General features: G+C 43.4%; 1 protein-coding gene across 2 annotated transcripts in view; it reads right to left on the bottom strand.

Annotated features, from left to right (window-relative positions):
• SEH1L (SEH1 like nucleoporin) overlaps nucleotides 1–27,228 on the bottom strand; it is a 215,494-nt gene that overhangs the window by 47,133 nt on the left and 141,133 nt on the right. The window contains exons 8-9 of one of the 2 annotated variants that reach the window (XM_063923420.1): nucleotides 10,691–10,838; nucleotides 9,024–9,241 (exon numbers count right to left, since the gene is read on the bottom strand). In XM_063923420.1, coding sequence (XP_063779490.1) covers nucleotides 9,229–9,241; nucleotides 10,691–10,838 — 161 coding nt within the window. In that variant the 3' untranslated portion in view covers nucleotides 9,024–9,228. Of the gene's footprint in view, nucleotides 1–9,023; nucleotides 9,242–10,690; nucleotides 10,839–27,228 lie in introns of those variants that run through there. The other variant, XM_063923419.1, reaches the window with a different exon arrangement.

Genomic DNA, 27,228 nt, shown 5'->3' on the forward strand with positions numbered 1-27,228 from the left:
TCCTCCTCCACCTAATCTTGCCCATCTCCATCTGTAGATAATAGAGGGACCAAATAATAATCCCCCAATATTTTCATACGATTTCTTCACCAATTTTGCTTTATGTCATTTTAGAATTACCTTATACCTATTGTTAAAGGGATATTCATTTTTGTACATTCAAAATATGTACCCACGACCCCACCTTCAACATTATTTTGGAGGTGCAACAATCATTCATAAGCAGACCTACGGTCAAATATGGACATAATAAAGATACCAACCTAGGACTCACCCCTTATGAAAGATGGGGATATTCCTTAATTTTTTGTAATTTCTGGATCAATCTGTTTCATCAATTAGTATTAATAATTTATGTTATCCATATACATATTTTGATTCCTTTTTATCTCTCCCCATTTTGTAATAATCTACTTGTTATTACTAAGGTTATATTATGGATTATCTCTATGGGTAAACTTATTTCTCCTATTAATATCAGAGAACAATTTGTCTTTCTTTTTTGAACAGTCTGGCCACCAATATAATTTTTAAAGTGCTAATAGACATTGTTGATCACAAATTCTCTTTTTTTCTTTTTTTTTTTTTTCTTCAGTTCCCGACACACTGATGATTGATATGAGGACTTACAATTATTAATTTAACCAATAAATATCCCACTTAATGATTGAGTATTAGGGTACCCAAAGTTTGGAGGATGGAATTAGGTTCATAGGGAAATTTCCCGTACTATATACCTTTCTCTCACTCGCACTCAATTTTTATTTCTTACTTTTTTCACGTGTGATTTTTAGATTATTTTGTCACCACAATCGTATTTTATCATCAGTCACTTTTTTCATCTCTAACAGCTATATAATTAGCCCTTCCGTCAATCACTTACCACTATTTCAGTTTATACCAACCTTCACTATTATTATTATTTCTATATAAAAATAAAATCCATATCATACACTAGCTTTTTTTTCTGTCTAGCAGTGTATGGCACCAGCAGTGCACTATTCACTTATTCACTTGCATCACTTATCATTTTTATGACACACGACATAACATTCATCATGAGGATTTTTAAGCGGCACATCACAATGTTCATGCATTTAACATTATAACAGCAGTAACGGGGCTGGCTGTGAACATCAACAAGGACTGTGATCAATTTTTTATTTATTTATTATTTTTCAATGAATCATTTTTGACCTTTACGTGTATCCGAATGGGACAATTGCTCCTGCCTGAGCATATTAATATGGACTACGATTAATTGTCCACTTAATAACTAGCTCCTTATGTTTCCTTAAAAGCAGGAATAAGATTACCAAGGGACCAATGTAATTAATCATGCGGTTCACGGTGATGAGTCCGTATACGTCATGCGGCTCATATAAGCTTACATAACGGCTCCGTGAATCATGTGATAACAAATTTGTATGTGATAGGCTGAGTGTCCTGTTAAAATCACTATGGATCAGGCAATCGGGTTTGCCTCGTTAAAGCATTTTGCGAAACGTGCACGTCGGCGTTTCCGAGCGGGGCCGCTAAGCCCGCTCACTGGTCACTGTGCTCAATATGCTTATAGAATAGGAGAATAGGAAACTAAATATCACTAGTGTTAGGGTAATGTTATGTAGGAATTGAGAATTCTAAGGTCCGGTGTGTCAGAACCCGCACACAAGATAACAGCTGTCACATATAGGGAGCACATAGAATACCACTATGTAATGCAGGCAACCTATATCAGCTGCGGACAGCCATAAACGACAAGCCATGTTAATAGAAACCTTGTCACAATAGGAGAGAACTAATTTACATAACAACAGATCAGAATGTTTTTGTAAGACTGTAATCTGTAATGGAATGTCTCTATTGAATTTTTTGGTAATTGCCTCGCAGTAATATTTAAACTGAGAGACACAGTGGAAGTACATCCGCCCATTTAATCAAGCAGTAAGGGGTTATTTAACCCCACGCGGCAGCTGATCATAATAGCGACAGCCGGCAACCCAATAGAGCATTCCCGTTACGCTGCACATGTATATACATTAAATACTGTCTCACAGCAATATTTAAACTGTGGGACATTGTGATAACATATGTGTATACCAGCTGTTATATGATAGCAATAAGACTATAGGGTGCACATACGGTGTGAATACACTCATCCACCTTTATAATGTGTGTGCAATCCCAGTATTGCTTTAAGTGAAAGGAACCCTCCTGGCACGGAACAGACATACTCGTTCTAAAGGGAGGCATCCACATTACATGCATTAGCAGTATTAGGGGAGAAACATTAATATCTTCCTAACCAATTAAGTACTGCTGACATTAAGCATCTATGAATTTTTTGAGTAATACACGCCAAGCTCATTACTGTGTGTGATCATAAATTAATAAAGCCTGGTGATATGGAAGATTAACTAACAGTGTTTATATTTGAGCCACGGGCCAATGAAATTCCTTCAGGAGGAACCTATGACATAGTATTATTTACAAATAATTACATTCTAAGGAAAGAACCACTCACACTATACCATCGGGTGATTTATCTAGGGACTGTTGTCCTAGCCCCCTTGATTTCAATATTTAAATTTGAGGTCTGTTCTATACCAGGGCTATTCCTTTCCACACCACACGTGCAAGTTACGTTGTCTTGATCTGTATTTATACATAACATGTACCATGAACAATATTGAATTAAAAATAATAATTAAATATACATAAATAGTGATACGAATTTAGAATAAGAAATTGAGTGAAGCAATATTCAGAGCACAGTGAATCAGTTTTTATTGTTTCAAGCACTTTATTTAATCACTCACAGTGCACAATTCACTTTATATATACTTTCTCACTAATATGTTTCTCAAATTGCTAGGTAATTTTTTATGAAAGTAATACCAATAAAAGTTATGTTTTAAATGCTCACATCGTAAAGTAAGAAATGCTTCCCTCGTCTAAAAAAAATAAGATTTTACTTACCGGTAAATCTATTTCTCGTAGTCCGTAGTGGATGCTGGGGACTCCGTAAGGACCATGGGGAATAGCGGGCTCCGCAGGAGACTGGGCACTCTAAAGAAAGATTTAGTACTATCTGGTGTGCACTGGCTCCTCCCTCTATGCCCCTCCTCCAGACCTCAGTTAAGGAAACTGTGCCCGGAAGAGCTGACATTACAAGGAAAGGATTTTGGAATCCAGGGTAAGACTCATACCAGCCACACCAATCACACCGTATAACTCGTGATAAACTTACCCAGTTAACAGTATGAACAATAACAGAGCATCAGATAAACCCTGATGCAACTATAACATAACCCTTATTGAAGCAATAACTATATACAAGCATTGCAGAAAAAGTCCGCACTTGGGACTGGCGCCCAGCATCCACTATGGACTACGAGAAATAGATTTACCGGTAAGTAAAATCTTATTTTCTCTAACGTCCTAGTGGATGCTGGGGACTCCGTAAGGACCATGGGGATTATACCAAAGCACCCAAACGGGCGGGAGAGTGCGGATGACTCTGCAGCACCGAATGGGCAACACAAGGTCCTCCTCAGCCAGGGTATCAAACATGTAAAATTTTGCAAAGGTGTTTGAACCCGACCAAGTAGCAGCTCGGCAAAGCTGTAATGCCGAGACCCCTCGGGCAACCGCCCAAGAAGAACCCACCTTCCTTGTGGAATGGGCTTACACTGATTTTGGATGCGGCAATCCAGCCGCAGAATGAGCCTGCTGAATCGTGTTACAGATCTAGCGAGCAATAGCTTTCTTTGAAGCAGGAGCACCCACTTTGTTGGATGCATACAGGATAAACAGCGAGTCAGTCTTCCTGACCCCAGCCGTTCTGGTTACATAATTCTTCAAAGTCTGGACTACGTCAAGCAACTTGGAATCTTCCAAGTCACAAGTAGCCGCAGGCACCACAATAGGTTGGTTCAAATGAAAAGATAACACCACCTTTTGCAGAAATTGCGGACGAGTCCGCAATTCTGCCCTGTCCATCTGGAAAACCAGATAGGGGCTTTTACATGACAAAGCCGCCAATTCTGACACACGCCTAGCCGGAGCTAAGGCCAACAGCATGACCACTTTCCACGTGAGATACTTTAGCTCCACAGTCTTAAATGGCTCAAACCAGTGGGATTTCAGGAAACCCAACACCACGTTAAGATCCCAAAGTGCCACTGGTGGCACAAAAGGGTGCTGAATATGCAGCACTCCCTTAACAAACGTCTGAACCTCAGGCAGTGAAGCCAGTTCTCTTTGAAAGAAAATGGATAGGGCCGTAATCTGGACCTGTATGGACCCTAATTTTAGGCCCATAGTCACTCCTGACTGTAGGAAGTGCAGGAATCGACCCAGCTGGAATTCTTCTGTAGGGCCTTCCTGGCCTCACACCAAGCACATATTTTCGCCATATATGGTGATAATGCTTTGCTGTCACGTCCTTCCTAGCCTTTATCAGTGTAGGAATAACTGCATCCGGAATGCCTTTTTCCGCTAGGATCCGGTGTTCAACCGCCATGCCGTCAAACGCAGCCGCGGTAAGTCTTGGAATAGACAGGGCCCTTGTTGCAACAGGTCCTGTCTGAGAGGCAGAGGCCATGGGTCCTCTGTGAGCATTTCTTGCAGTTCCGGATTGGCCATGAAGGACTTGGTACCCGGAACAATGAGTATTGTTCTCACTCCTCTTTCTTACAATTCTCAGCACCTTTGGTATGAGAGGAAGAGGAGGAAACACATAGACCGACTGGAACACCCACGGTGTTACTAGTGCGTCCACAGCTATCGCCTGAGGGTCCCTTGACCTGGCGCAATACCATTTTAGCTTTTTGTCGAGGCGGGACGCCATCATGTCCACCTGTGGCAGTTCCCGTCGATTTGCAATCTGCGTGAAGACTTCTTGGTGAAGTCCCCACTCTCCCAGGTAGAGGTCGTGCCTGCTGAGGAAGTCTGCTTCCCAGTTGTCCACTCCCGGAATGAACACTGCTGACAGTGTGCTTACGTGATTCTCCGCCCAGCGAAGAATTCTGGTGGCTTCTACCATCGCCACCCTGCTCCTTGTGCCGCCTTGGCGGTTTACATGAGCCACTGCGGTGATATTGTCTGACTGGATCAGAACCGGTTGGTCACGAAGCAGGGTCTCCGCTTGACTTAGGGCGTTGTATATGGCCCTTAGTTCCAGGATATTGATGTGAAGGCAAGTCTCCTGCCTTGACCACAGCCCTTGGAAATTTCTTCCCTGTGTGACTGCCCCCCACCCTCGGAGGCTTGCATCCGTGGTCACCAGGACCCAGTCCTGAATGCCAAATCTGCAACCTTCGAGAAGGTGAGCACTCTGCAGTCACCACAGGAGAGACACCCTTGCTCTGGGGGATAGGGTGATTAACCGATGCATCTGAAGATGTGATCCGGACCACTTGTACAGTAAGTCCCAATAGAAGGTATGGAACCTGCCGAAGGGAATGGCCTCGTATGATGCCACCCTCCTTCCCAGGACTCGAGTGCAGTGATGCACTGACACCTGTTTTAGTTTTAATAGATTCCTGACCAGTGTCACGAGCTCCTGAGCTCTCTCTATCGGGAGATCAACATTTTTCTGGTCTGTGTCTAGGATCATGCCTAGGAGAGGCAGATGAGCTGTAAGAACCAACTGCGACTTTGGAATATATAGAATCCAGCCGTGTTGCCGTTTCACTTCCAGAGAAAGTGATACGCTGTTCAGCAACTGCTCTCTTGATCTCGCTTTTATGAGGAGATCGTCCAAGTACATGATAATAGTGACACCTTGCTTCCGCAGGAGCACCATCATTTCCGCCATTACCTTGGTGAATATTCTCAAGGCCGTGGAGAGACCAAACGGCAACGTTTGAAATTGGTAACGACCATCCCGTACCGCAATTCTGAGGTACGCCTGATGAGGTGGATAAATGGGGACATGAAGGAATGCATCCTTTATGTCCCGAGTCACCATAAAATCTCCCCCTTTCAGGCTTGCAATCACCGCTCTTAGCGATTCCAACTTGAACTTGAACCCTTTCAGGTATATGTTCAGGGATTTTAAATTCAATATGCGTCCGACCGAACAGTCTGGTTTCGGGACTACAACATGGTCGAATAATAACCCCCTCCTTGTTGGAGGGGAACCTTGACCACCACCTGTTGTAGATACAATTTATGAATTGCAGTTAACACTGTTTCCCTCTCGTGGGGGGAAGCCGGCAGGGCCGTCGGTGAGGGGGCATCTTCTCAAAGTCCAGCTTGTATCCCTGAGACACAATATCTATTGCCCAGGGATCTAACAGGGAGTGAACCCACTTGTGGCTGAACTTACGAAGGCGTGCCCCCACCGGGCCTAGCTCTGCCTGTGGAGCCCCAGCGACATGCGGTGGATTTTTGTAGAGGCCGGGGAGGACTACCTGGGAACTAGCTGTGTTGTGCAGCTTCTTTCCTCTGCCCCCGCCTCTGGCAAGAAAGGACGCACCTCAGACTTTCTTGTTTCTTTATTCGAAAGGCTGCATTTGATAATGTCGTGCTTTCGTAGGCTGTGCAGGAATATAAGGCAAAATATCAGAATTACCAGCTATAGCTGTGGAGATCAGGTCCGAGAACCCTTCTCCACACAATCCTCAGCCTTCCAAATGCCTCTTAAGTCGGCATCAACTGTTGCATATTCTACAGGACACGTCAAGCAGAGATCGACATAGCTTTGACTCTAGGACCCAGTATACTCATGTCTCTTTGGGCATGTTATATATATATATATATATATATATATATATATATATATACCTATCACTTAAGACAGCATCTTTAATATATATATATTTCTCTATATATTTCTCTCTCTCTCTCTCTATATATATATATATATATATATATATATATATATATATATATATATATATGTATATATATATCTATATGCATACTAGGGTCTCAATCTCTGCTGATAAGGAACCTGTCCACGCTGCCACAGCGCTATAAACCCATGCCGACACAATCGCCGGTCTGAGTAGTATACTAGAATGTGCACGCTGTCTGCAGGATCCCTGAGAATAGCTAGTGCTACCTTCTGGGCAAACGGGACACCCTAGGGGAAGATTCCCATCACATCCTGGCCCTAGTGGGGAAAGGATACTGCTTGAGAATTTTTTTGTGGGAAGCTGCAGTCTCTTGTCTGGAGTTTCCCGCTCTTTTTCCTCATGAGAGGAGGGAAATTTACCTCAGCTTTCTTCCCCTTAACATGTGTACCCTTGTGTCAGGGACAAATGAGTCATCAGTGATATGCATATCCTCTTTTATTACAATAATCATATATTGAATACCTTTCAGCCATTTTGGCTGTAACTTTGCATTATCGTAGTCGACACTGGAGCCAAACTCCGTGTCTATATCAGTGTTTATTATTTTGGATAGTGAGCATTGTGAGACTCTGAAGGTCTCTGTGACATCGGGACAGACATGGGTAGATTTCCTGTCTGTTCTCTAATCTTTTATGCAATAAATTCACCTCAGCACTTACACATATCCAAACAGGTGTCGGCGTTGTCGACGGAGACACCCTCTCACACATATTTGCCCTATCTCCTCCTTAGGGGAGCCTTTTACCTCAGACATGTCGACACACACGTACCGACACACCACGCACACAGGGGATGCTCTATTTGAAGACAGTTCCCCCACAAGGCCCTTTGGAGAGATAGAGAGAGAGTATGCCAGCACACACCCCAGCGCTATATGACCCAGGAATCACACAGTAACTTAGTGTTAACCCAGTAGCTGCTGTATATATTGTTTTTGCACCAAATTTATATGCCCCCCCTCTCTTTTTACCATCTTCTATTGCAGGGGAGAGCCTGGGGAGCTTCTCTCAGCGGATCTGTGGAGAGAAAATGGCGCTGGTGAGTGCTGAGGAAGAAGGCCCCGCCCCCTCAGCGGCGGGCTTCTGTCCCGTTTCTGTGTAAAAATAATGGCGGGGGCTCGTACATATATACAGTGCCTGACTGTATATATGTATAATTTTGCCTAAAGGTATCTTAATTGCTGCCCAGGGCGCCCCCCCCCTGCACCCTACAGTGACCAGAGTGTGTGGTGTGCTGTGGGAGCAATGGCGCACAGCTGCAGTGCTGTGCGCTACCTTAAGTGAAGACAGGAGTCTTCAGCCGCCGATTTCGATGTCTTCATGCTTCTGCTGCTTCTGGCTCTGCGAGGGGGACGGCGGCGCGGCTCCGGGAACGGACGATCAAGGTTAGGTACCCGTGTTCGATCCCTCTGGAGCTAATGGTGTCCAGTAGCCTAAGAAGCGCTACCTAGCTGCCGTGAGTAGGTTTGCTTCTCTCCCCTCAGTCCCTCGTAGCAGAGAGTCTGTTGCCAGCAGAAGCTCTCTGAAAATAAAAAACCTAACAAAATACTTTCTTTTCTAGCAAGCTCAGGAGAGCCCACTAGGAGCACCCAGCTCTGGCCGGGCACAGATTCTAACTGAGGTCTGGAGGAGGGGCATAGAGGGAGGAGCCAGTGCACACCAGATAGTACTAAATCTTTCTTTAGAGTGCCCAGTCTCCTGCGGAGCCCGCTATTCCCCATGGTCCTTACGGAGTCCCCAGCATCCACTAGGACGTTAGAGAAATATTTTTAAAGGACCAATTTATATTTAATATTGGCCCTAGTATAATTAGTCTCGCTAAAAGTAAATTTCTGCCCTAATAGAATTAAAAATTTCCTCATAAGAAAATGTAAAATGTTACAGTACCTTGCCATCACTATAAGTGTATTGCGAGTCTTCTACTGATTAGCCAAACACATGCAGGAGTTTTAGAGTAATTTTCTTGGGCATTTAGGCTTGGTGAAAACCCCAGGCCAAAACCGCCATAGAACAATTGGACATCATCTGGTGGTTTATAAAACCCCATCAAAACTGCTTCAATTTGCCGGCGACTTGCGGGGGTTTCAAAACCACAGCAAAAATCACCTCTTAGTAAAATTACCCCACAGACTTGTTTTCGGCAATAACAACAATTAAGCACACTTTTTGTCTTTTATTTTTTAGCACAAAAATATCAAACGTACACGCAGAAAGGATCTTTGAGTTACATTTAGTAGTAAGAAGACTTCTTGTGCATCTCTGGAGGAGTCACACTGCAATGGGGAAATAAAGAAACTCTGCATCCGTTCTTGCGTGCATGCAACAAGCAGCAAAACAACAAAGTTACTCCAGTTAGCTTGGCATCAACTGTGCTGTCTGTTAAGGACACAATACAAACAGAGAAGACAAAATTAAAAAAACAAAAAACATTTTCAATTATAAATATTAGCTATAATAAAAGACATTAACAATGATCAACAAAGCCAAACCCTGATCATATGTTTATACAAAGAAAAAAAAAAGCGGCAATTGCTCTAAGTTGCTTTTAACCATCAGATGTGACCATAGCAGGCTGAGTTTTCCCCGACATGGCTGCATCTGGTCAGATACACCCAATGGGCGGCTGCTGGAAGATAATCTTTCAATAGCCGCCAATCTCAGAGGGACTTCCAGGCATCTCTGTATCCTTTTTCACTACCCCAGTGTCTGCAGCGCAGCCAATCACTGCTAGGGAAATGTAACTGAAGCAGCCCTCAGCCTCCCAGGGTATATCTGGCGGCTGTAGAGGAGCAGCATATAGTACACAGTGGGAATAATCATGTAAAAAAATTATCCTCGCTGCAATATACAAAGAAAAAATTGTGGCACTTCTGCTATTTTTTTGTACATACTGTATGCCCCTACAAATTACAGTACAAGTGTAGGGAATATGTCGCAATTGATTAGAGGACAAATGTATCATATAATGACCAGTGTTAAGCTTTATTAAACTTCTCTGATATACATAAAAGACATTACTAATGCGTTTAGTAGTTACAAATTTTGCAATAAACCACACAAAAAAAATGAAAGCAGTTTAGTTAAAGTAGCTAAATATTATGACTATCTAACAAATACCAAAAATTAAAAAAAAATGTGGAAACTTTTAAAGCAATACATTTGACAATTTAAAAAGGTTGTAAGTTAAAATAGCAGAAATTTAAAATATTGGATCTAGCTAATGACAACAGTGTAAAAAATATCTATTACTTAAAACATGTATAGTTTTTCGTCTTTTTAAGTGTTTTATGTATTGCTGGTTTATTTAATAGTGCTTGCTCTGTACATTTTGTTTAAACTCATGTATGGCATATCAGAGAAGTGCAGATGAGCACAAATAAGCATTTATACGTACATGAAAAATATACAGCTGTCAAAAATTATTATAGAAGTAAATAAAAGTGGTTAACACCACATTTTACAATAAGAGTAGAGTATACAACTATTCACTTTTTTTTTAGATTAAATATCTGAATTATTTTATTTTTATTGTTCGCACTGGGAGCCAAATTGTCTAGAAATGGCCCTGACACCAGCCATGTGATTATAGTATGATTTAATATTTGTGTATGCCTAAATAAATAAATGCTGTGGGTCTGATCAAGCACTTTTTGTTGTTGTTAATTTGATATTTTACTGCAATATTAATTTGTGAATTATTAAAATGCATGTTTAGCCATTTAAGAGAATACATGTCCTTCAATTTTATTAGTATTATGAACACCAACTTCATGCCACTACATAGCGTATAATTTTCAGTGCCGCAAACCATTATGTATGTCTTACCTGCCAGAAGACGATCCATTAATAGAATTAGGCAAACTCTGATTGGTGGATCCAATAGAAGACACAAGGAAACCTTGCTGGCTGGAATTCACGGGATTCCCATCTCCCTTGAGCACACCAGTGCATTTCCAATTGTCCATGTAGTTGGCTAAAGTATATACCAGACGAGACAAATTTTTCTTAGATAAATATAAACATTCATGGAAAAACTGTTGCCAGTCATGTTGGACATGCAATAAATTAGCACCAATGCTGACTACTATCACACATTGATATCACAGGTGTAGTTAATATCCTGGAGCTCAGGATCCTGACAGAATCGTAACGGTAAGTACTGGTGTTAGAGTTAGGCTACCTATCGTCTCTGTGAAGAGCCAGGCTGCTTCTCAGCCATATGGTCACCATGGCTTGCATTTCACAACACTTCCCCTTCCCCTTCCCCCACTTGAGACCTATGATTGTACTCTCGTCACCTTATTATCTGTGCGTTGAGGCCACATGTGCAGGGATCTAGTTCTCAGAGTCATATTCTTCTGTCATTTTCTTAAGCTGAAATTTTGTTAACTACTACTAAATGTCCTTTTTCACTGTACCCTTGATTACCAATGTTTGCTTGTTCTTGGCTCCGCTCTCCCACCATTTTTCTACTTTTGTACCCTCCCCTTATCCTGAAAAACCTTTATTAAAAATATTTCTAACACAAAAAACAAAAAGTGATAATACAATTTAAGCTATTGTATGTTTTTTTTTTCCAATCCCGCCTTTCTCTCTTTGTCCATAGGCCCTCATTCCGAGTTGTTCGCTCGTTAATTTTCTTTGCATCGCAGCGATTTTCCGCTAATTGCGCATGCGCAATGTTCGCACTGCGACAAGTAAATTTGCTAAGTAGTTTGGTATTTTACTCACGGCATTACGAGGTTTTTTCTTTGTTCTGGTGATCGGAGTGTGATTGACAGGAAGTGGGTGTTTCTGGGCGGAAACTGGCCGTTTTATGGGTGTGTGTGAAAAAACGCTACCGTTTCTGGGAAAAACGCGGGAGTGGCTGGAGAAACGGGGGAGTGTCTGGGCGAACGCTGGGTGTGTTTGTGACGTCAAACCAGGAACGAAACTGACTGAACTGATCGCAGTGGCAGAGTAAGTGTCGAGCTACTCAGAAACTGCAAAGAAATTTCTATTCGCAATTTTGAGAATCTTTCATTCGCAATTTTGCTAAGCTAAGATTCACTCCCAGTAGGCAGCGGCTTAGCGTGTGCAATGCTGCTAAAAGCAGCTTGCGAGCGAACAACTCGGAATGAGGGCCATAGTCTATAAAATTGACAGTATCATCTCCTCTCTAGTCTGGAGGGATCAGCGAGCCTAGATAGGTCAATGCGTTTACTAGACCCCACACCTCGGGATGCCTGGCACTACCACATTTTAGATTGTATTACTATGCAGCACAACTGGGGAACTTGGGTCATTGATACTGTAGATCAGCGGTTCCCAAACTCGGGGGTAGATGTATGAAAGTGCGTTGCATTATGTGCTCGGAAATTGCCCCGCCACGTGTATTAATGTGGAGGTGTGTGCCCAGAATTGAGCACATTATTGCCAACAGTACAAGAAAAAGTAGAAATCTGTTGCAAAGAGGCGTAAGTAGTTAAAAACAAACAAATTTGCATTTCTTTCAATGACTCTACTCGGATGTATCTCGTTCGTTATTGAGTGGTAACTGGACAAAGGCACATAATAAAAGTTTCTCCTAAGCATGTAGCCAGTCACACCATATTTAGAGTTGTGCATTTACACCTAATTCAGTCGTAACACTTACATCTCACATGGGGTAGGTGTAAGTGCTGTTCTAGCATTGGAGGGTTGGGAGTGATGCTGTTGCAGAGAGCCGTGCAACTCTAAACATGGGCAGATACTCATATTAGATGTCTGTTAACTGTTGGCGTACGTAATTTCAGCAGAGTTACATGCTTTTGCAAATAAGGGCCTGTATTGTTGTGTAGAGAGAATGAGCGGTCAATTAGGCGAAACAAAATCCCATATAAACCACGGCTCACACTGGCTTATCGGGCCAATTGGATAGTCAATTAGCCACAGTGATTAACTGTGACTAATTGGTTACCCTCCTATCACTTTGAAACCAGGATACTCATGAAATACACAGATTCTGTGGCTGAATAAAACCAGGTGATTGTCAGGCAGCCACAGAACCTGTGTATTTCATGTGTCCCGGTTTAAAGGCACAGTATGGCAAGCATATATATATATATATATATATATATATATATATATATATACATACATATACACACACACATATATATATATATATATATATATATATATATATATATATATATATATATATATATACACATACATACACACACATATATATATATATATACATATATATACTGCTCAGAAAAATAAAGGGAGCACTAAAATAACACATCCTAGACCTGAATGAATGAAATATTCTTATTAAATACTTTGTTCTTTACATAGTTGAATGTGCTGGCAACAAAATCACACAAAAATTATCAATGGAAATCAAATTCATTAACCCATGGAGGTCTGGATTTGGAGTCACACTCAAAATTAAAGTGGAAAAACGCACTACAGGCTGATCCAACTTGATGTAATGTACTTAAAACAAGTCAAAATGAGGCTCAGTAGTGTGTGTGGCCTCCACGTGCCTGTATGATCTCCCTAAAACCCAAACAAGTGGCTCAGGTTGTGCAGCTCATCCAGGATGGCACATCAATGCGAGCTGTGGCAAGAAGGTTTGCTGTGTCTGTCAGCGTAGTGTCCAGAGCATGGAGGCGCTACCAGGAGACAGGCCAGTACATCAGGAGAAGTGGAGGAGGCTGTAGGAGGGCAACAACCCAGCAGCAGGACCGCTACCTCTGTCTTTGTGCAAGGAGGAACCGGAGGAGCACTGCCAGAGCCCTGCAAAATGACGGTTCCGGTATGAATGGTCGACCATGTTATGGTCGACAGTCATTAGGTCGACCACTATTGGTCGACATTGAAATGGTCGACACGTGAAAGGTCGACACATGAAAAGGTCGACATGAGTTTTTAAACTTTTTTTGGTGTCATTTTTTTCGTCAAGTGACTGGGAACCCCAATTAGTGCACCGCTTCGCTCGCCATGCTTCGGGCATGGTGCCTTCGCTCCGCTACCGCTTCGCTCGGCACAGATTACCGTTCCAATCGTAGTCCACGTGGATTGTAAAGTATGGAAAAGTTCCCCAAAAGAAAAAAAAGTTAAAAAATTCATGTCGACCTTTTCATGTGTCGACCTTTCATGTGTCGACCATGTGTCCATGTCGACCATGTCAATGTCGACCAATAGTGGTCGACCTAATGACTGTCGACCATAACATGGTCGACCATGTGAACGGATACCCAAAATTACCTCCAGCAAGCCACAAATGTGTATGTGTCTACTCAAACGATCAGAAACAGACTCCATGAGGGTGGTATGAGGGCCCGACGTCCACAGGTGGGGGATGTGCTTACAGCCCAACACCGTGCAGGACATTTGGCATTTGCCAGAGAACACCAAGATTGGCAAATTCGCCACTGGCACCCTGTGCTCTTCACAGATGAAAGCAGGTTCTCACTGAGCACGTGACAGACGTGACAGAGTCAGGAGACGCCATGGAGAACGTTCTGCTGCCTGCAACATTCTCCAGCATGACCAGTTTGGCAGTGAGTCAGTAATGGTGTGGGGTGGCATATCTTTGGGGGGCCGCACAGCCCTCCATGTGCTCGCAAGAGGTAGCCTGACTGCCATTAGGTACAGAGATGAGATCCTCAGACCCCTAGTGAGACCATATGCTGGTGCGGTTGGCCCTGGGTTCCTCCTAATGCAAGACAATGCTAGACCTCATGTGGCTGGAGTGTGTCAGCAGTTCCTGCAAGACGAAGGCATTGATGCTATGGACTGGCCCACCCGTTCCCCAGACCTGAATCCAATTGAGCATATCTGGGACATCATGTCTCGCTCCATCCACCAATGCCCCGTTGCACCACAGACTGTCTAGGAGTTGGCGGATGCTTTAGTCCAGGTCTGGGAGATCCCTCAGGAGACCATCCGCCACCTCATCAGGAGCATGCCCAGGCATTGTAAGGAGGTCATACAGGCACGTGGAGGCCACACACACTACTGAGACTCATTTTGACTTGTTTTAAGGACATTACATCAAAGTTGGATCAACCTGTAGTGTGTTTTTCCACTTTAATTTTGAGTGTGACTCCAAATCCAGACCTCCATGGGTTAATGAATTTGATTTCCACTGATAATTTTTGTGTGATTTTGTTGCCAGCACATTCAACTATGTAAAGAACAAAGTATTTAACAAGAATATTTCATTCATTCAGATCTAGGATGTGTTATTTTAGTGTTCCCTTTATTTTTTTGAGCTATATATATATATATATATATATATATATATATATATATATATATATGTGATGTGCACCGGACATTTTTCGGGTTTTGTGTTTCGGTTTCGGTTCCGCGGCCGTGTTTTGGATTCGGACGCGTTTTGGCAAAACCTCCCTGACACAGATTAATTATTCGTCCCCACTGGAATCCACCAGCTCAGGTCCTTGTGTACTTTCTGGAGGCAATTGCTGGTGAATGTCTCCACGGAGGAATTGATTATAATTCATTTTGATGAACATCATCTTCTCCACATTTTCTGGAAGTAACCTCGTACGCCGATTGCCGACAAGGTGAGCGGCTGCACTAAACACTCTTTCGGAGTACACACTGGAGGGTGGGCAACTTAGGTAAAATAAAGCCAGTTTCTGCCAGGACCTCCAAATTGCCTCTTTTTCCTGCCAGTATATGTACGGACTGTCTGACGTGCCTACTTGGATGCGGTCACTCATATAATCCTCCACCATTCTTTCAATGGTGAGAGAATCATATGCAGTGACAGTAGACGACATGTCAGTAATCGTTGGCAGGTCCTTCAGTCCGGACCAGGTGTCAGCACTCGCTCCAGACTGCCCTGCATCACCGCCAGCGGGTGGGCTCGGAATTCTTAGGCTTTTCCTCGCTTCCCCAGTTGCGGGAGAATGTGAAGGAGGAGCTGTTGACGGGTCATGTTCCGCTTGACTTGACAATTTTCTCACCAGCAGGTCTTTGAACCTCTGCAGACTTGTGTCTGCCGGAAAGAGAGATCCAACGTAGGTTTTATATCTAGGATCGAGCATGGTGGCCAAAATGTAGTGCTCTGATTTCAACAGATTGACCACCCGTGAATCCTGGTTAAGCGAATTAAGGGCTCCATCCACAAGTCCCACATGCCTAGCGGAATCGCTCTGTTTTAGCTCCTCCTTCAATGTCTCCAGCTTCTTCTGCAAAAGCCTGATGAGGGGAATGACCTGACTCAGGCTGGCAGTGTCTGAACTGACTTCACGTGTGGCAAGTTCAAAGGGTTGCAGAACCTTGCACAACGTTGAAATCATTCTCCACTGCGCTTGAGTCAGGTGCATTCCCCCTCCTTTGCCTATATCGTAGGCAGATGTATAGGCTTGAATGGCCTTTTGCTGCTCCTCCATCCTCTGAAGCATATAGAGGGTTGAATTCCACCTCGTTACCACCTCTTGCTTCAGATGATGGCAGGTTCAGGACTGTTTGCTGGTGCTCCAGTCTTCGGCACGCGGTGGCTGAATGCCGAAAGTGGCCCGCAATTGTTCGGGCCACCGACAGCATCTCTTGCACGCCCCTGTCGTTTTTTAAATAATTCTGCACCACCAAATTCAATGTATGTGCAAAACATGGGATGTGCTGGAATTTGCCCAGATGTAATGCACGCACAATATTGCTGGCGTTGTCCGATGTCACAAATCCCCAGGAGAGTCCATTTGCGGTAAGCCATTCTGCGATGATGTTCCTCAGTTTCCGTAAGAGGTTGTCAGCTGTGTGCCTCTTCTGGAAAGCGGTGATACAAAGTGTAGCCTGCCTAGGAACGAGTTGGCGTTTGCGAGATGCTGCTACTGGTGCCGCCGCTGCTGTTCTTGCTGCGGGAGGCAATACATCTACCCAGTGGGCTGTCACAGTCATATAGTCCTGAGTCTGCCCTGCTCCACTTGTCCGTGGTTAAGTGGACATTGGGTACAACTGCATTTTTTAGGACACTGGTGACTCTTTTTCTGAGGTCTGTGCACATTTTCGGTATCGCCTGCCTAGAGAAATGGAATCTAGATGGTATTTGGTACCGGGGACACAGTACCTCAATCAAGTCTGTAGTTGCCTGTGAATTAAGGGTGGATAACGGAAACACGTTTCTCACCGCCCAGGCTGCCAAGGCCTGAGTTATACGCTTTGCAGCAGGATGACTGCTGTGATATTTCATCTTCCTCGCAAAGGACTGTTGGACAGTCAATTGCTTACTGGAAGTAGTACAAGTGGTCTTCCGACTTCCCCTCTGGGATGACGATCAACTCCCAGCAGCAACAACAGCAGCGCTAGCAGCAGGAGGCGTTACACTCAAGGATGCATCGGAGGAATCCCAGGCAGGAGAGGACTCGTCAGACTTCACAGTGACATGGCCTGCAGGACTATTGGCTTTCCTGTGTAAGGAGGAAATTGACACTGAGGGAGTTGGTGGTGTGGTTTGCAGGAGCTTGGTTACAAGAGGAAGGGATTTAGTGGTCAGTGGACTGCTTCCGCTGTCATCCAAAGTTTTTGAACTTGTCACGGACTTATGATGAATGCGCTGCAGGTGACGTATAAGGGAGGATGTTCCGAGGTGGTTAACGTCCTTACCCCTACTTATTACAGCTTGACAAAGGCAACACACGGCTTGACACCTGTTGTCCGCATTTGTGTTAAAATAATTCCACACCGAAGGTGTGATATTTTTTTTGTAATTTGACCAGGCATGTCAATGGCCATATTTGTCCCACGGACAACAGGTGTCTCCCCGGGTGCCTGACTTAAACAAACCACCTCACCATCAGAATCCTCCTTGTCAATTTCCTCCTCAGCGCCAGCAACACCCATATCCTCATCCTGGTGTACTTCAACAGTGACATCTTCAATTTGAATATCAGGAACTGGACTGCTGGTGCTCCTTACAGCACTTGCAGGGGGCGTGCAAATGGTGGAAGGCGCCACCTCTTCCCGTCCAGTGTTGGGAAGGTCAGGCATCGCAGCCGACACAATTGGACTCTCCTTGGGGATTTGTGATTTAGAAGAACGCACAGTTCTTTGCTGTGCTTTTGCCAGCTTAAGTCTTTTCATTTTTCTAGCGAGAGGATGAGTGCTTCCATCCTCATGTGAAGCTGAACCACTAGCCATGAACATAGGCCAGGGCCTCAGCCGTTCCTTGCCACTCCGTGTCGTAAATGGCATATTGGCAAGTTTACGCTTCTCCTCAGACGCTTTTAATTTTGATTTTTGGGTCATTTTACTGAACTTTTGTGTTTTGGATTTTACATGCTCTCTACTATGACATTGGGCATCGGCCTTGGCAGACGACGTTGATGGCATTTCATCGTCTCGGCCATGACTAGTGGCAGCAGCTTCAACACGAGGTGGAAGTGGATCTTTCCCTATTTTACCCTCCACATTTTTGCCAGTATCAATAGCAATGGCCTACTACTATATATACTGCGCACAACTGAAATGCACCACAAGTATGGATGGATAGTATACTTGACGACACAGAGGTAGGTAGAGCAGTGGCCTACTATACCGTAACGCTATATATTATATACTGGTGGTCAGCAAACTGTGCAAAACTTAAATGCACCACAGGTATGGATGGATAGTATACTTGACGACACAGAGGTAGGTAGAGGAGTGGCCTTCTGTACCGTACTCCTATATATTATATACTGGTGGTCAGCAAAATGATGCACTGTACTCCTACTATATACTACAATGCAGCACAGATATGGAGCGTTTTTCAGGCAGAGAACGTATAATACTGGTGGTCACTGGTCAGCAAAACTCTGCACTGTACTCCTCCTATATAATACTGCTGGTCCCCAGTCCCCACAATAAAGCAGTGTGAGCACAGATATATGCAGCACACTGAGCACAGATATGGAGCGTTTTTCAGGCAGACAACGTATACTGGTGGTCACTGGTCAGCAAAACTCTGCACTGTACTCCTCCTATATAATACTGCTGGTCCCCAGTCCCCACAATAAAGCAGTGTGAGCACAGATATATGCAGCACACTGAGCACAGATATGGAGCGTTTTTCAGGCAGACAACGTATAATACTGGTGGTCACTGGTCAGCAAAACTCTGCACTGTACTCCTCCTATAATACTGCTGGTCCCCAGAATAAAGATATGCAGCCCCCTGAAACAAAGTGAGAGGACGCCAGCCACGTCCTCTCACTATAATTTCCAATGCACAAGTGAAAACTGGCGGCGACGCGCGGCTCCTTATATAGAATCCGAATCTCGCGAGAATCCGACAGCGGGATGATTACGTTCGGGCGCGCTCGGGTTAACCGAGCCATACGGGAGAATCAGAGTATGCCTCGGACCCGTGTAAAATGGGTGAAGTTCGGGGGGGTTCGGATTCCGAGGAACCGAACCCGCTCATCTCTAAATATATATATATATATATACATATATACACATATACATATATATATACATATATATATACATACATATATATATATATATACATACATATATACACACACACACACACACACACACACACACACACACACATACTGTGTACACAAACCATCGTTCTTCTATTAGGGCAGCACTGCAGTCAGGTAAAAGTGATTTACCGGTACCCAGACACTTTGCCGAATTACGTCATTCATTGGCGACTTTACGCCATTGGATATTTGATCATATTCCCCCGTTACGGGGAGGTGATAGGAGTCTCTGCTTATTGCAAGCGGAGTCAAAGTGGATTTTCCTTCTTGACACGCTATCCCCTAGGGGATTGGATGAGCATTTGGGATTAGCCTGTTTTTTGTAACAAGCGTGGCTATGTTTTGATTGCATCTGTTTGTGATACTTTATTGGTGTATGATTATACTTTAAGATATGTCTATTTTGTTCTCTGAATGTGGTATCTTCCAATTGCTGTAAGCATTTTTGGAGCATATGCCGCATTGTGGCCAGAATGTATATAATTGTCAAAGATGTTAACAGGATATAATGACCGGACCTCGTACGGTATGTCTGGTCCATAGTTGATATCTTATTAGATCAGTCTGGCGATAGGTATATGCTCCAATTTGGCATATGACAAAATTGTGTTTGATGGTGGACATTGTGTTTGTATTGCCTTTATTAAGGGTAACACAGCGGCACCCAGACAGTTTTTGAATTAATGTTTTATTATGCATATTACTCGTTGAATCATGTTGCAGGTCTATGTATGTTTTTTATGTTTGTATTTATATGTCTTTGTATTTATGTGTTTCAGGATTTGTGTGCACTTGTAACAATTTTGGTGCTCTGGCCCCTCCGTAATGCCAGTGTCCGGGCGCGCTGTGTTGACGTCATTTGAAGGAGCTGGCTGCGCGGGCGGCCGGCGTCATGGACGGACCGGAAGAGGTATAAAGGTATGTGTTGTAGTTGTATTGGTGATGCCCTGCCGAAAATGTTGATGAAATAACATTGAAACGTTGGCCACAGAGCTGAGTGTTGTTAGCTTATTTGCCGTGAGTGCCGCCAGACATTCTGCTATGTTTGGGGAGCTGCTTGCTTCTTACGGAGGGCACTGGCAATTCTATTTGTGCTGTCCACGCTGGGAAGGAGTGCAGCTAGACTGTGTGTGTATGTGTGTGTGTGTGTGTGTGTGTGTGTGTGTGTGTGTGTGTGTGTGTGTGTGTGTGTATGTATGTATGTATGTATGTATGTATGTATGTATGTATGTATGTATGTATATATATATATATATATAAATAAATAAATAAATAAATAAATAAATAAATAGATAGAACAGGCGGTGCGGCACTCCAATGATTAAAACACCAGATGAGACGTAGATACAACGTTTCAATGCCCTCTTTTAATGCAGCATTTTCGTCAGGATATCAGGATGCCGCATCAAAAGAGGGCATTGAAACGTTGTATCTACGTCTCATCTGGTGTTTTAAACATTGGAGTGCCGCACCGCCTGTTTTATTTGTACATTTTTTTGTGAGGGCACCCAGTGTACTACCGTTACTAAGTGGCTGTGCCGGACCCGTGTGTGTGTGTGTGTGTGTGTGTGTGTGTGTGTGTGTGTGTGTGTGTGTGTGTGTATGTATGTGTATATATATACATATATATATATATATACATACATACATATACATACATATACATATATATATATATATATATATATATATATATATATATATATATATATATATATATATATATATATATATATATATATATATATATATATATATGAGAAGCGGCACTCACGGCTGGATTCAAATGGAAACGATACCACAGCAGTACGTATCAACGTTTCAATTCAATAGAATTTTCGTCAGGATACAAATAGATATTGCAAGAAATTCACGTTATAAGAAACTTTTCTTGCAATGTCTATTTGTATCCTGACGAAAATTCTATTGAATTGAAACGTTGATACGTACTGCTGTGGTATCGTTTTCATTTGAATCCAGCCGTGAGTGCCGCTTCTCCTTTGTATATGTGTCTGAGTTTTCAGCTGCTGAGGGCACCGGGCCAAATGTTTCTTATTATGTGAGTGCCGGTCCATGACTCTCTCTCTATATCTATATATATATATATCTATATATATATATATATCTATATATATATATATATATATATATATACACACACACACACACACACACACACACACACACACACACTACATATATATACACAAACAGAAAGTTCAGCACTCACCATAGCAAGCTCACTTATCCTCAGAACATCAATAAATAAATGATAGGGGTTTAGTTAATGAATTGGCCAATACACGGAAGCCTGCATACCGCTCGCCAAGGTACCCCACCTTCATGCAGGTCCTACACTATCACAGAGTCTCAAAAATTAAAACCTGGCAACTGTATCACACATAATATACTGCACACATGCCCACTAGGTTTAATGTGTATCTGCCATGTATCTTATGGCTTTTAAAAGGTACACTAGTCACCTGACACTGGCTGATAAATTACTAAGGAGCAGCTCACACAGGTTTAGAACAAGTGAGATTACATAGGGGTGCATGAAAAGGCCTGTGACCACGGTTAATAAGAATTAACCAAAGATTAATCCCGTAATATACAAACAAATCTAGAAAACCACAGCACTCGCCACCCCATACATATATATATATATATATATACATACATACCAGGATGATGAAAATATATTGAAACGTTGATACAAGGCTATTATCCGCTATTTATTTGCTACAAAATTGCTGAGTGCCACGCCTCCGGGTTATATTCCAAAATTTATGCAAAGGCACCGCCACAAATTGGACTGATATATCATTTATTTATTCTCCCTATATACACACAAACCTTTTTTATGTGCATTAACTTAAAGGCTACATTGACTAAAACTTTGCAATTTGTGTTTTATGTGTTTCCAGTTTGTCTTGTTCTAATGTGATGTTTCATTTTTTTCCCCGAGCTGGTTTTCTAAAGCTCGGAAGACTGTTGCTTTATGATTTACTGAATATTTAGAGGCTACGCAACCATATTAGTAGTCCTACTTTTATCAGATTTTTGCATTTGAACAAAGTCTTAATTATACCAAGAAGTTCCAAAATTTGACAGCCAAGAAAAAAAAAAATGCTGCCCATGAAGGTTTTGAGTAAATATATACGTTATGGTAAGAACTTACTGTTGATAACGATATTTCTCCTAAGTCCACAGGTTCCACAGGATACATTGGGATATGGTGGATCGACATCGGATTTGCACAGTAAAAGCTTTTTGGCCTCCCATCATGCAACGGGCCGTCCATATATCCATGTCTCCTGGCTCAGGCAAATCAGTTGTTTTCCAAAGCTCAAGGCAAGAGCATCAGGCGAGAAGAACACACATGTACACCCTTTCGTACAAGAGGGAAGAGGTTAGTGAGTAAAAGGATCCTCAAATCAGGTGCGTCAGGGTGGGATCCCTGGGGAACCTGTGGACTTAGGAGAAATACTGTTATCAACAGTAAGTTCTTACCATAACGTATATTTCTCCTGCTGGGTCCACAGGTAATCCACAGGATACACTGGGATGTCCCAAAGCAATTTAATGGTGGGGATGCTCCTGATTAGACAGGAGAATCCTTTGCCCAAATTCAGCGTCCAGAGAGGCAAAGGTATCAAGGTATAATGTCTAATGAATGTGTAAATGGAGAACATGTGTCTACCTAACATATCTATTCTGCTGAAATAGCACATTGTGCTGCCCATAACGGCCTACCTTACAAGTAGAATGAGCAGAGACATTAGCCGGAAACAGGGAGATCAGCTGGAGAATATGCTTCAAAAATTTTCCGAAGCCACTTCACCAGTGTCTACTTATCCGCAGGCCATCCTCTCTTGTGAAATTCATAAAGAATGAAGAAAGTATCTGCCTTTCTGATGGCACTGATATGATCCACGTAGATAGTTAAGGCACGGACTACGTCCAACGATGCATATCCCGCAGCAAAGTCCGGTCCCTAAAAGATCAGGACTAGAATTTCTTCGTTAAGATGAAGTTTAGAAACCTTAGGAAGATATCCAGATTTGGTTAGAAGACCTGCTCTATCTGGACAAAAAAACTCAGAAATGGAGGATGACATAACAATGCCCCTAATTTCTTCTAAGTGAAGCAAAAGTCATTAGAAATAGAACTTTAGAAATAGAACTTTAGCTGTTAACCATTTAAGATTCAATCTTTCAAGTGGTTCAAATGGGACAACCAGAAGGGCCTTTAGGACTAACTTAAATCCCAAAGCGCTGTAGGAAGAATAAAAGGAGGTTGAATGTGCAGCATTCCTTGGAAAAAAGTGCGCACATCCTGTAGGTTAACATTTTTCTTTTGGAACCATACAGTCGATGCTGACACTTGTACTCTCAAGGTAGTCAGCCATAAACCTTTATGGATTCCTGCCTGAAGGAATGCTCAGACTCTGGAAACTCTGAAAAATCAAGGGTCAAATTTTTGATCCCTGCACCATTGAATATAGATTTGCCATATTTAGTGATAAATGCGAGCTGAGGAAATTTTCCTTGCTCCGAGCATGATTACAATTACCTGTTGTGAGAGTCCTCTTGCCTTTAAAATGGAAGTCTCGAGAGTTACTTAGTCAAAGACAGTCCATCCAGGTGTTTGTGATAAGACGTTAGATCGTTTGCTGAGACGTTAGATCTGGCCGTTGAAGGAGTAGAACTGGAGCATCCATCGACATCCTCTGCATATCTGTGTACCAATATCTTCTGGGCCAAGCAGGAGCTATTAGTATCACGGCACCCTTACCTTGTGTTACCTTTCGTATCACCCTGTATCACAAGGCGATTGGTGAAAACACTGAACCAGACGAAAGTTGAAAAGTTATCCACAAGATCGCTCTGGGATTTGTTTTTGACCCGTATGCGAAACCTTTGTTGTTCTGACAGGACGGCATGAGATGCATCTCCGTTAACCCCCATTATCTACCAGAGTATTTAAGACCTTGGGGTATAAGTCCATACGTTTACCTGAATGGCGAGTTGACTGGAAAAATCTGCTTCCCAGTTTAGGACTGCCGGAATGAGTACTGCAGACAAGGCTGTATAACGAAGTTCTGTCCACCTTAAAGTGTGACTTACCTTCTTTATTATGTTTTGGCTGCGAGATCCTCCCTGATGGTTGAGGTACGTCACTGTCATTGCATGTCCGAGCAGATACGAACTGGATTTATCAGAAGGATATTCTTTGCCTGAATAAATGCCATATATATGGCCCGAGGTTACAATATATTTATTGGCAGGCAACATTTCTTCCTTGGTCCACTGCCCCTGGAAGCAACTCCTTCCTGACACTTCCATCAGCGCTATGTTAGGTTGCTATCCTCCAGCCTCAATTTCAGGCCCTACCATTGGGCTGACCACAGCTCCTCGAGTATTCACGAAAAATTATGGTAGTGATGGCATCTTATCCCTGTTAGCAGGAGATAAGTATTTTATAAAAACCCATACCTCGACGACTTAATAATCCTGGTACAGTCTCAGGAATTGTTCACTGTCATCTGTAACAGACAACAGTTTGTTAATGAGTGACGTCTTCTAATACAGACTGCTGCCAGCTCTGTATAAACTGAAGAAATCAGCCTCACACCCTGGGTCGCTCCCGATGGAGGCCCTCACCATCAGGCTGATGTCTAATCTTCAGATTTGAAAACCGGTCCTCTGGTAGCCCAATATCTTTTAGTCCTACCAGACTTGTTGGATTGGGACTGTACCTTTGACCCTTTCCTTTTGCTTATCCTTGATTCCGAAAGGACCGGAAAGCTGGAAAGGCTTACGGTCATTGGGTCGACAAGACTTAGGACGACAGGAGTTTTTTTCCCTTTTTTTTTTTTATTACTTTTTCATACTTTACGATCCACTTGGACTACGATTGGGAATAGTAACCTTGCCTAGTAAATGTCGACACGGTGCACTAATTGGGGTTCCCTGTTACTTTAAGAAAACGAGATTTATGGTAAGAACTTACTGTTGTAAAATCTCTTTCTGCGAGGTACACTGGGCTCCACAGGGAATAACATCAGGGGTGTAGAGTAGGATCTTGATCAGAGGCATCAACAGGCTCAAAGCTTTGACTGTTCCCAGAATGCATAGCACCGCCTCCTCTATAACCCCGCCTCCGTGCACAGGAGCTCAGTTTTGTTAACCAGTCCAATGCAGTAGCAGGTAAAAGACGACAACCGATAGTAGCCACATACACCACATTTCATGACAGGAGAAGGTGTCCGCGGCTAATGCCATACAAACCCAAAGAAGCTAAGTGCGTCAGGGTGGGTGCCATGTGGAGCTCAGTGTACCTCACAGAAAGAGATTTAACAATGGTAAGATCTTACCATAAATCTCGTTTTCTGCTGCAGGGTACACTGGGCTTCACAAGGAATAACATCGGGGATGTCCTCATGGGAGGGGATGCACTGTAGTGGGCACAAGAACAAGGCATCCAAAGGAAGCATCTTGGGAGGCAGATGTATCAAAGGCATAGAACCTTATGAACGTGTTCACTGAGGAACACGTAGCCGCCTTGCACAATTGGTCAAGGGCCGCGCCACGGCGGGCCGCCCAAGAAGGTCCAACTGACCGAGTAGAATGGGCCTTGATGGTAGCAGGAGCTGGAAGGCCAGCCTTTACATAAGCATGTGCTATCACCATTCTAATCCATTTGGTCAGGGTCTGCCTGTGAGCAGGCCAGCCACGTTTGTGAAAACCAAACAGTACAAAGAGGGAATCAGACTTCCTGATAGGAGCTGTCCTCTTCACATAGATACGGAGTGCCCGTACCACATCCAAAGACTGCTCTTTGGAAGACAATTTAGGAGAGACAAAGGCCAAAACCACAATCTCCTGATTAAGGGGGAAAGAAGACACCACCTTAGGCAGGTACCCGGGATATGTTCTAAGAACCGCCCGATCACGGTGAAAAATCAGATAGGGGGGACCTACTAGACAAGGCACCCAAATCAGACACAGGGAAAGCCACTTAAGGTCTGCAGATTCAAGAGGCTCAAACGGAGACTCTTGTAAAGCCTCCAGAACCAACAACAATTCCCAAGGAGCCACAGGCGGGACGTCAGGAGGTTGAATCCGTAACACACCCTGAGGGAACGTATGAACATCAGGCAGAGTGGCAATTTTTCTCTAAAACCAAACAGACAAGGCAGAAATATGAACCTTGATGGAGGCCAGATGAAGGCCCAAGTCCAGGCCCTGTTGTAGGAAGGCGAAAAGTTTGGCCGTACTAAACTTGTAAACGTCATGATTGTTAGATGCGCACCAAGCAAAGTAAGAATTCCAGACCCTATGGTAAAATCAGAGCAGAAGCCGGCTTACGGGCCTTCAACATAGTCTGAATGACTGCCTCAGAAAAACCTTTGGCCCTCAGAACGGAAGCTTCAAGAGCCACGCCGTCAAAGCCAGCCGGGCCAAATCCTGAAATACACAGGGGCCCTAAACAAGGAGGTCTGGGCGCTGTGGAAGTAGAAGGGGATGCTCTATCGATAAACCCTTAAGGTCTGAGAACCAATGTCGTCTGGGCCACGCAGGGGCAATCAGAAGCAGGAGTCCTCCTCCTTGCTTCAACTTCCTTATTACCCTGGGCAGGAGTGACACCGGAGGGAACATGTACGGCAGCCGAGAGTTCCATGGAATTCCCAGTGCGTCTACGAACGCTGCTTGAGGATCCCTTGTCCTTGCTCCGAAGACCGGAACCTTGTGATTGTGTCGAGACGCCATCAGGTCTACATCTGGGAGACCCCACTTGTCCACTAAGAGTTGAAATATTTCTGGATGGAGGCTCCACTGTCCAGCGTGTACGTCCTGACGACTGAGGAAGTCCGCTTCCC

Source organism: Pseudophryne corroboree, chromosome 5 (assembly GCF_028390025.1).
Source record: "Pseudophryne corroboree isolate aPseCor3 chromosome 5, aPseCor3.hap2, whole genome shotgun sequence".
Classification (NCBI taxonomy): domain Eukaryota; kingdom Metazoa; phylum Chordata; class Amphibia; order Anura; family Myobatrachidae; genus Pseudophryne; species Pseudophryne corroboree.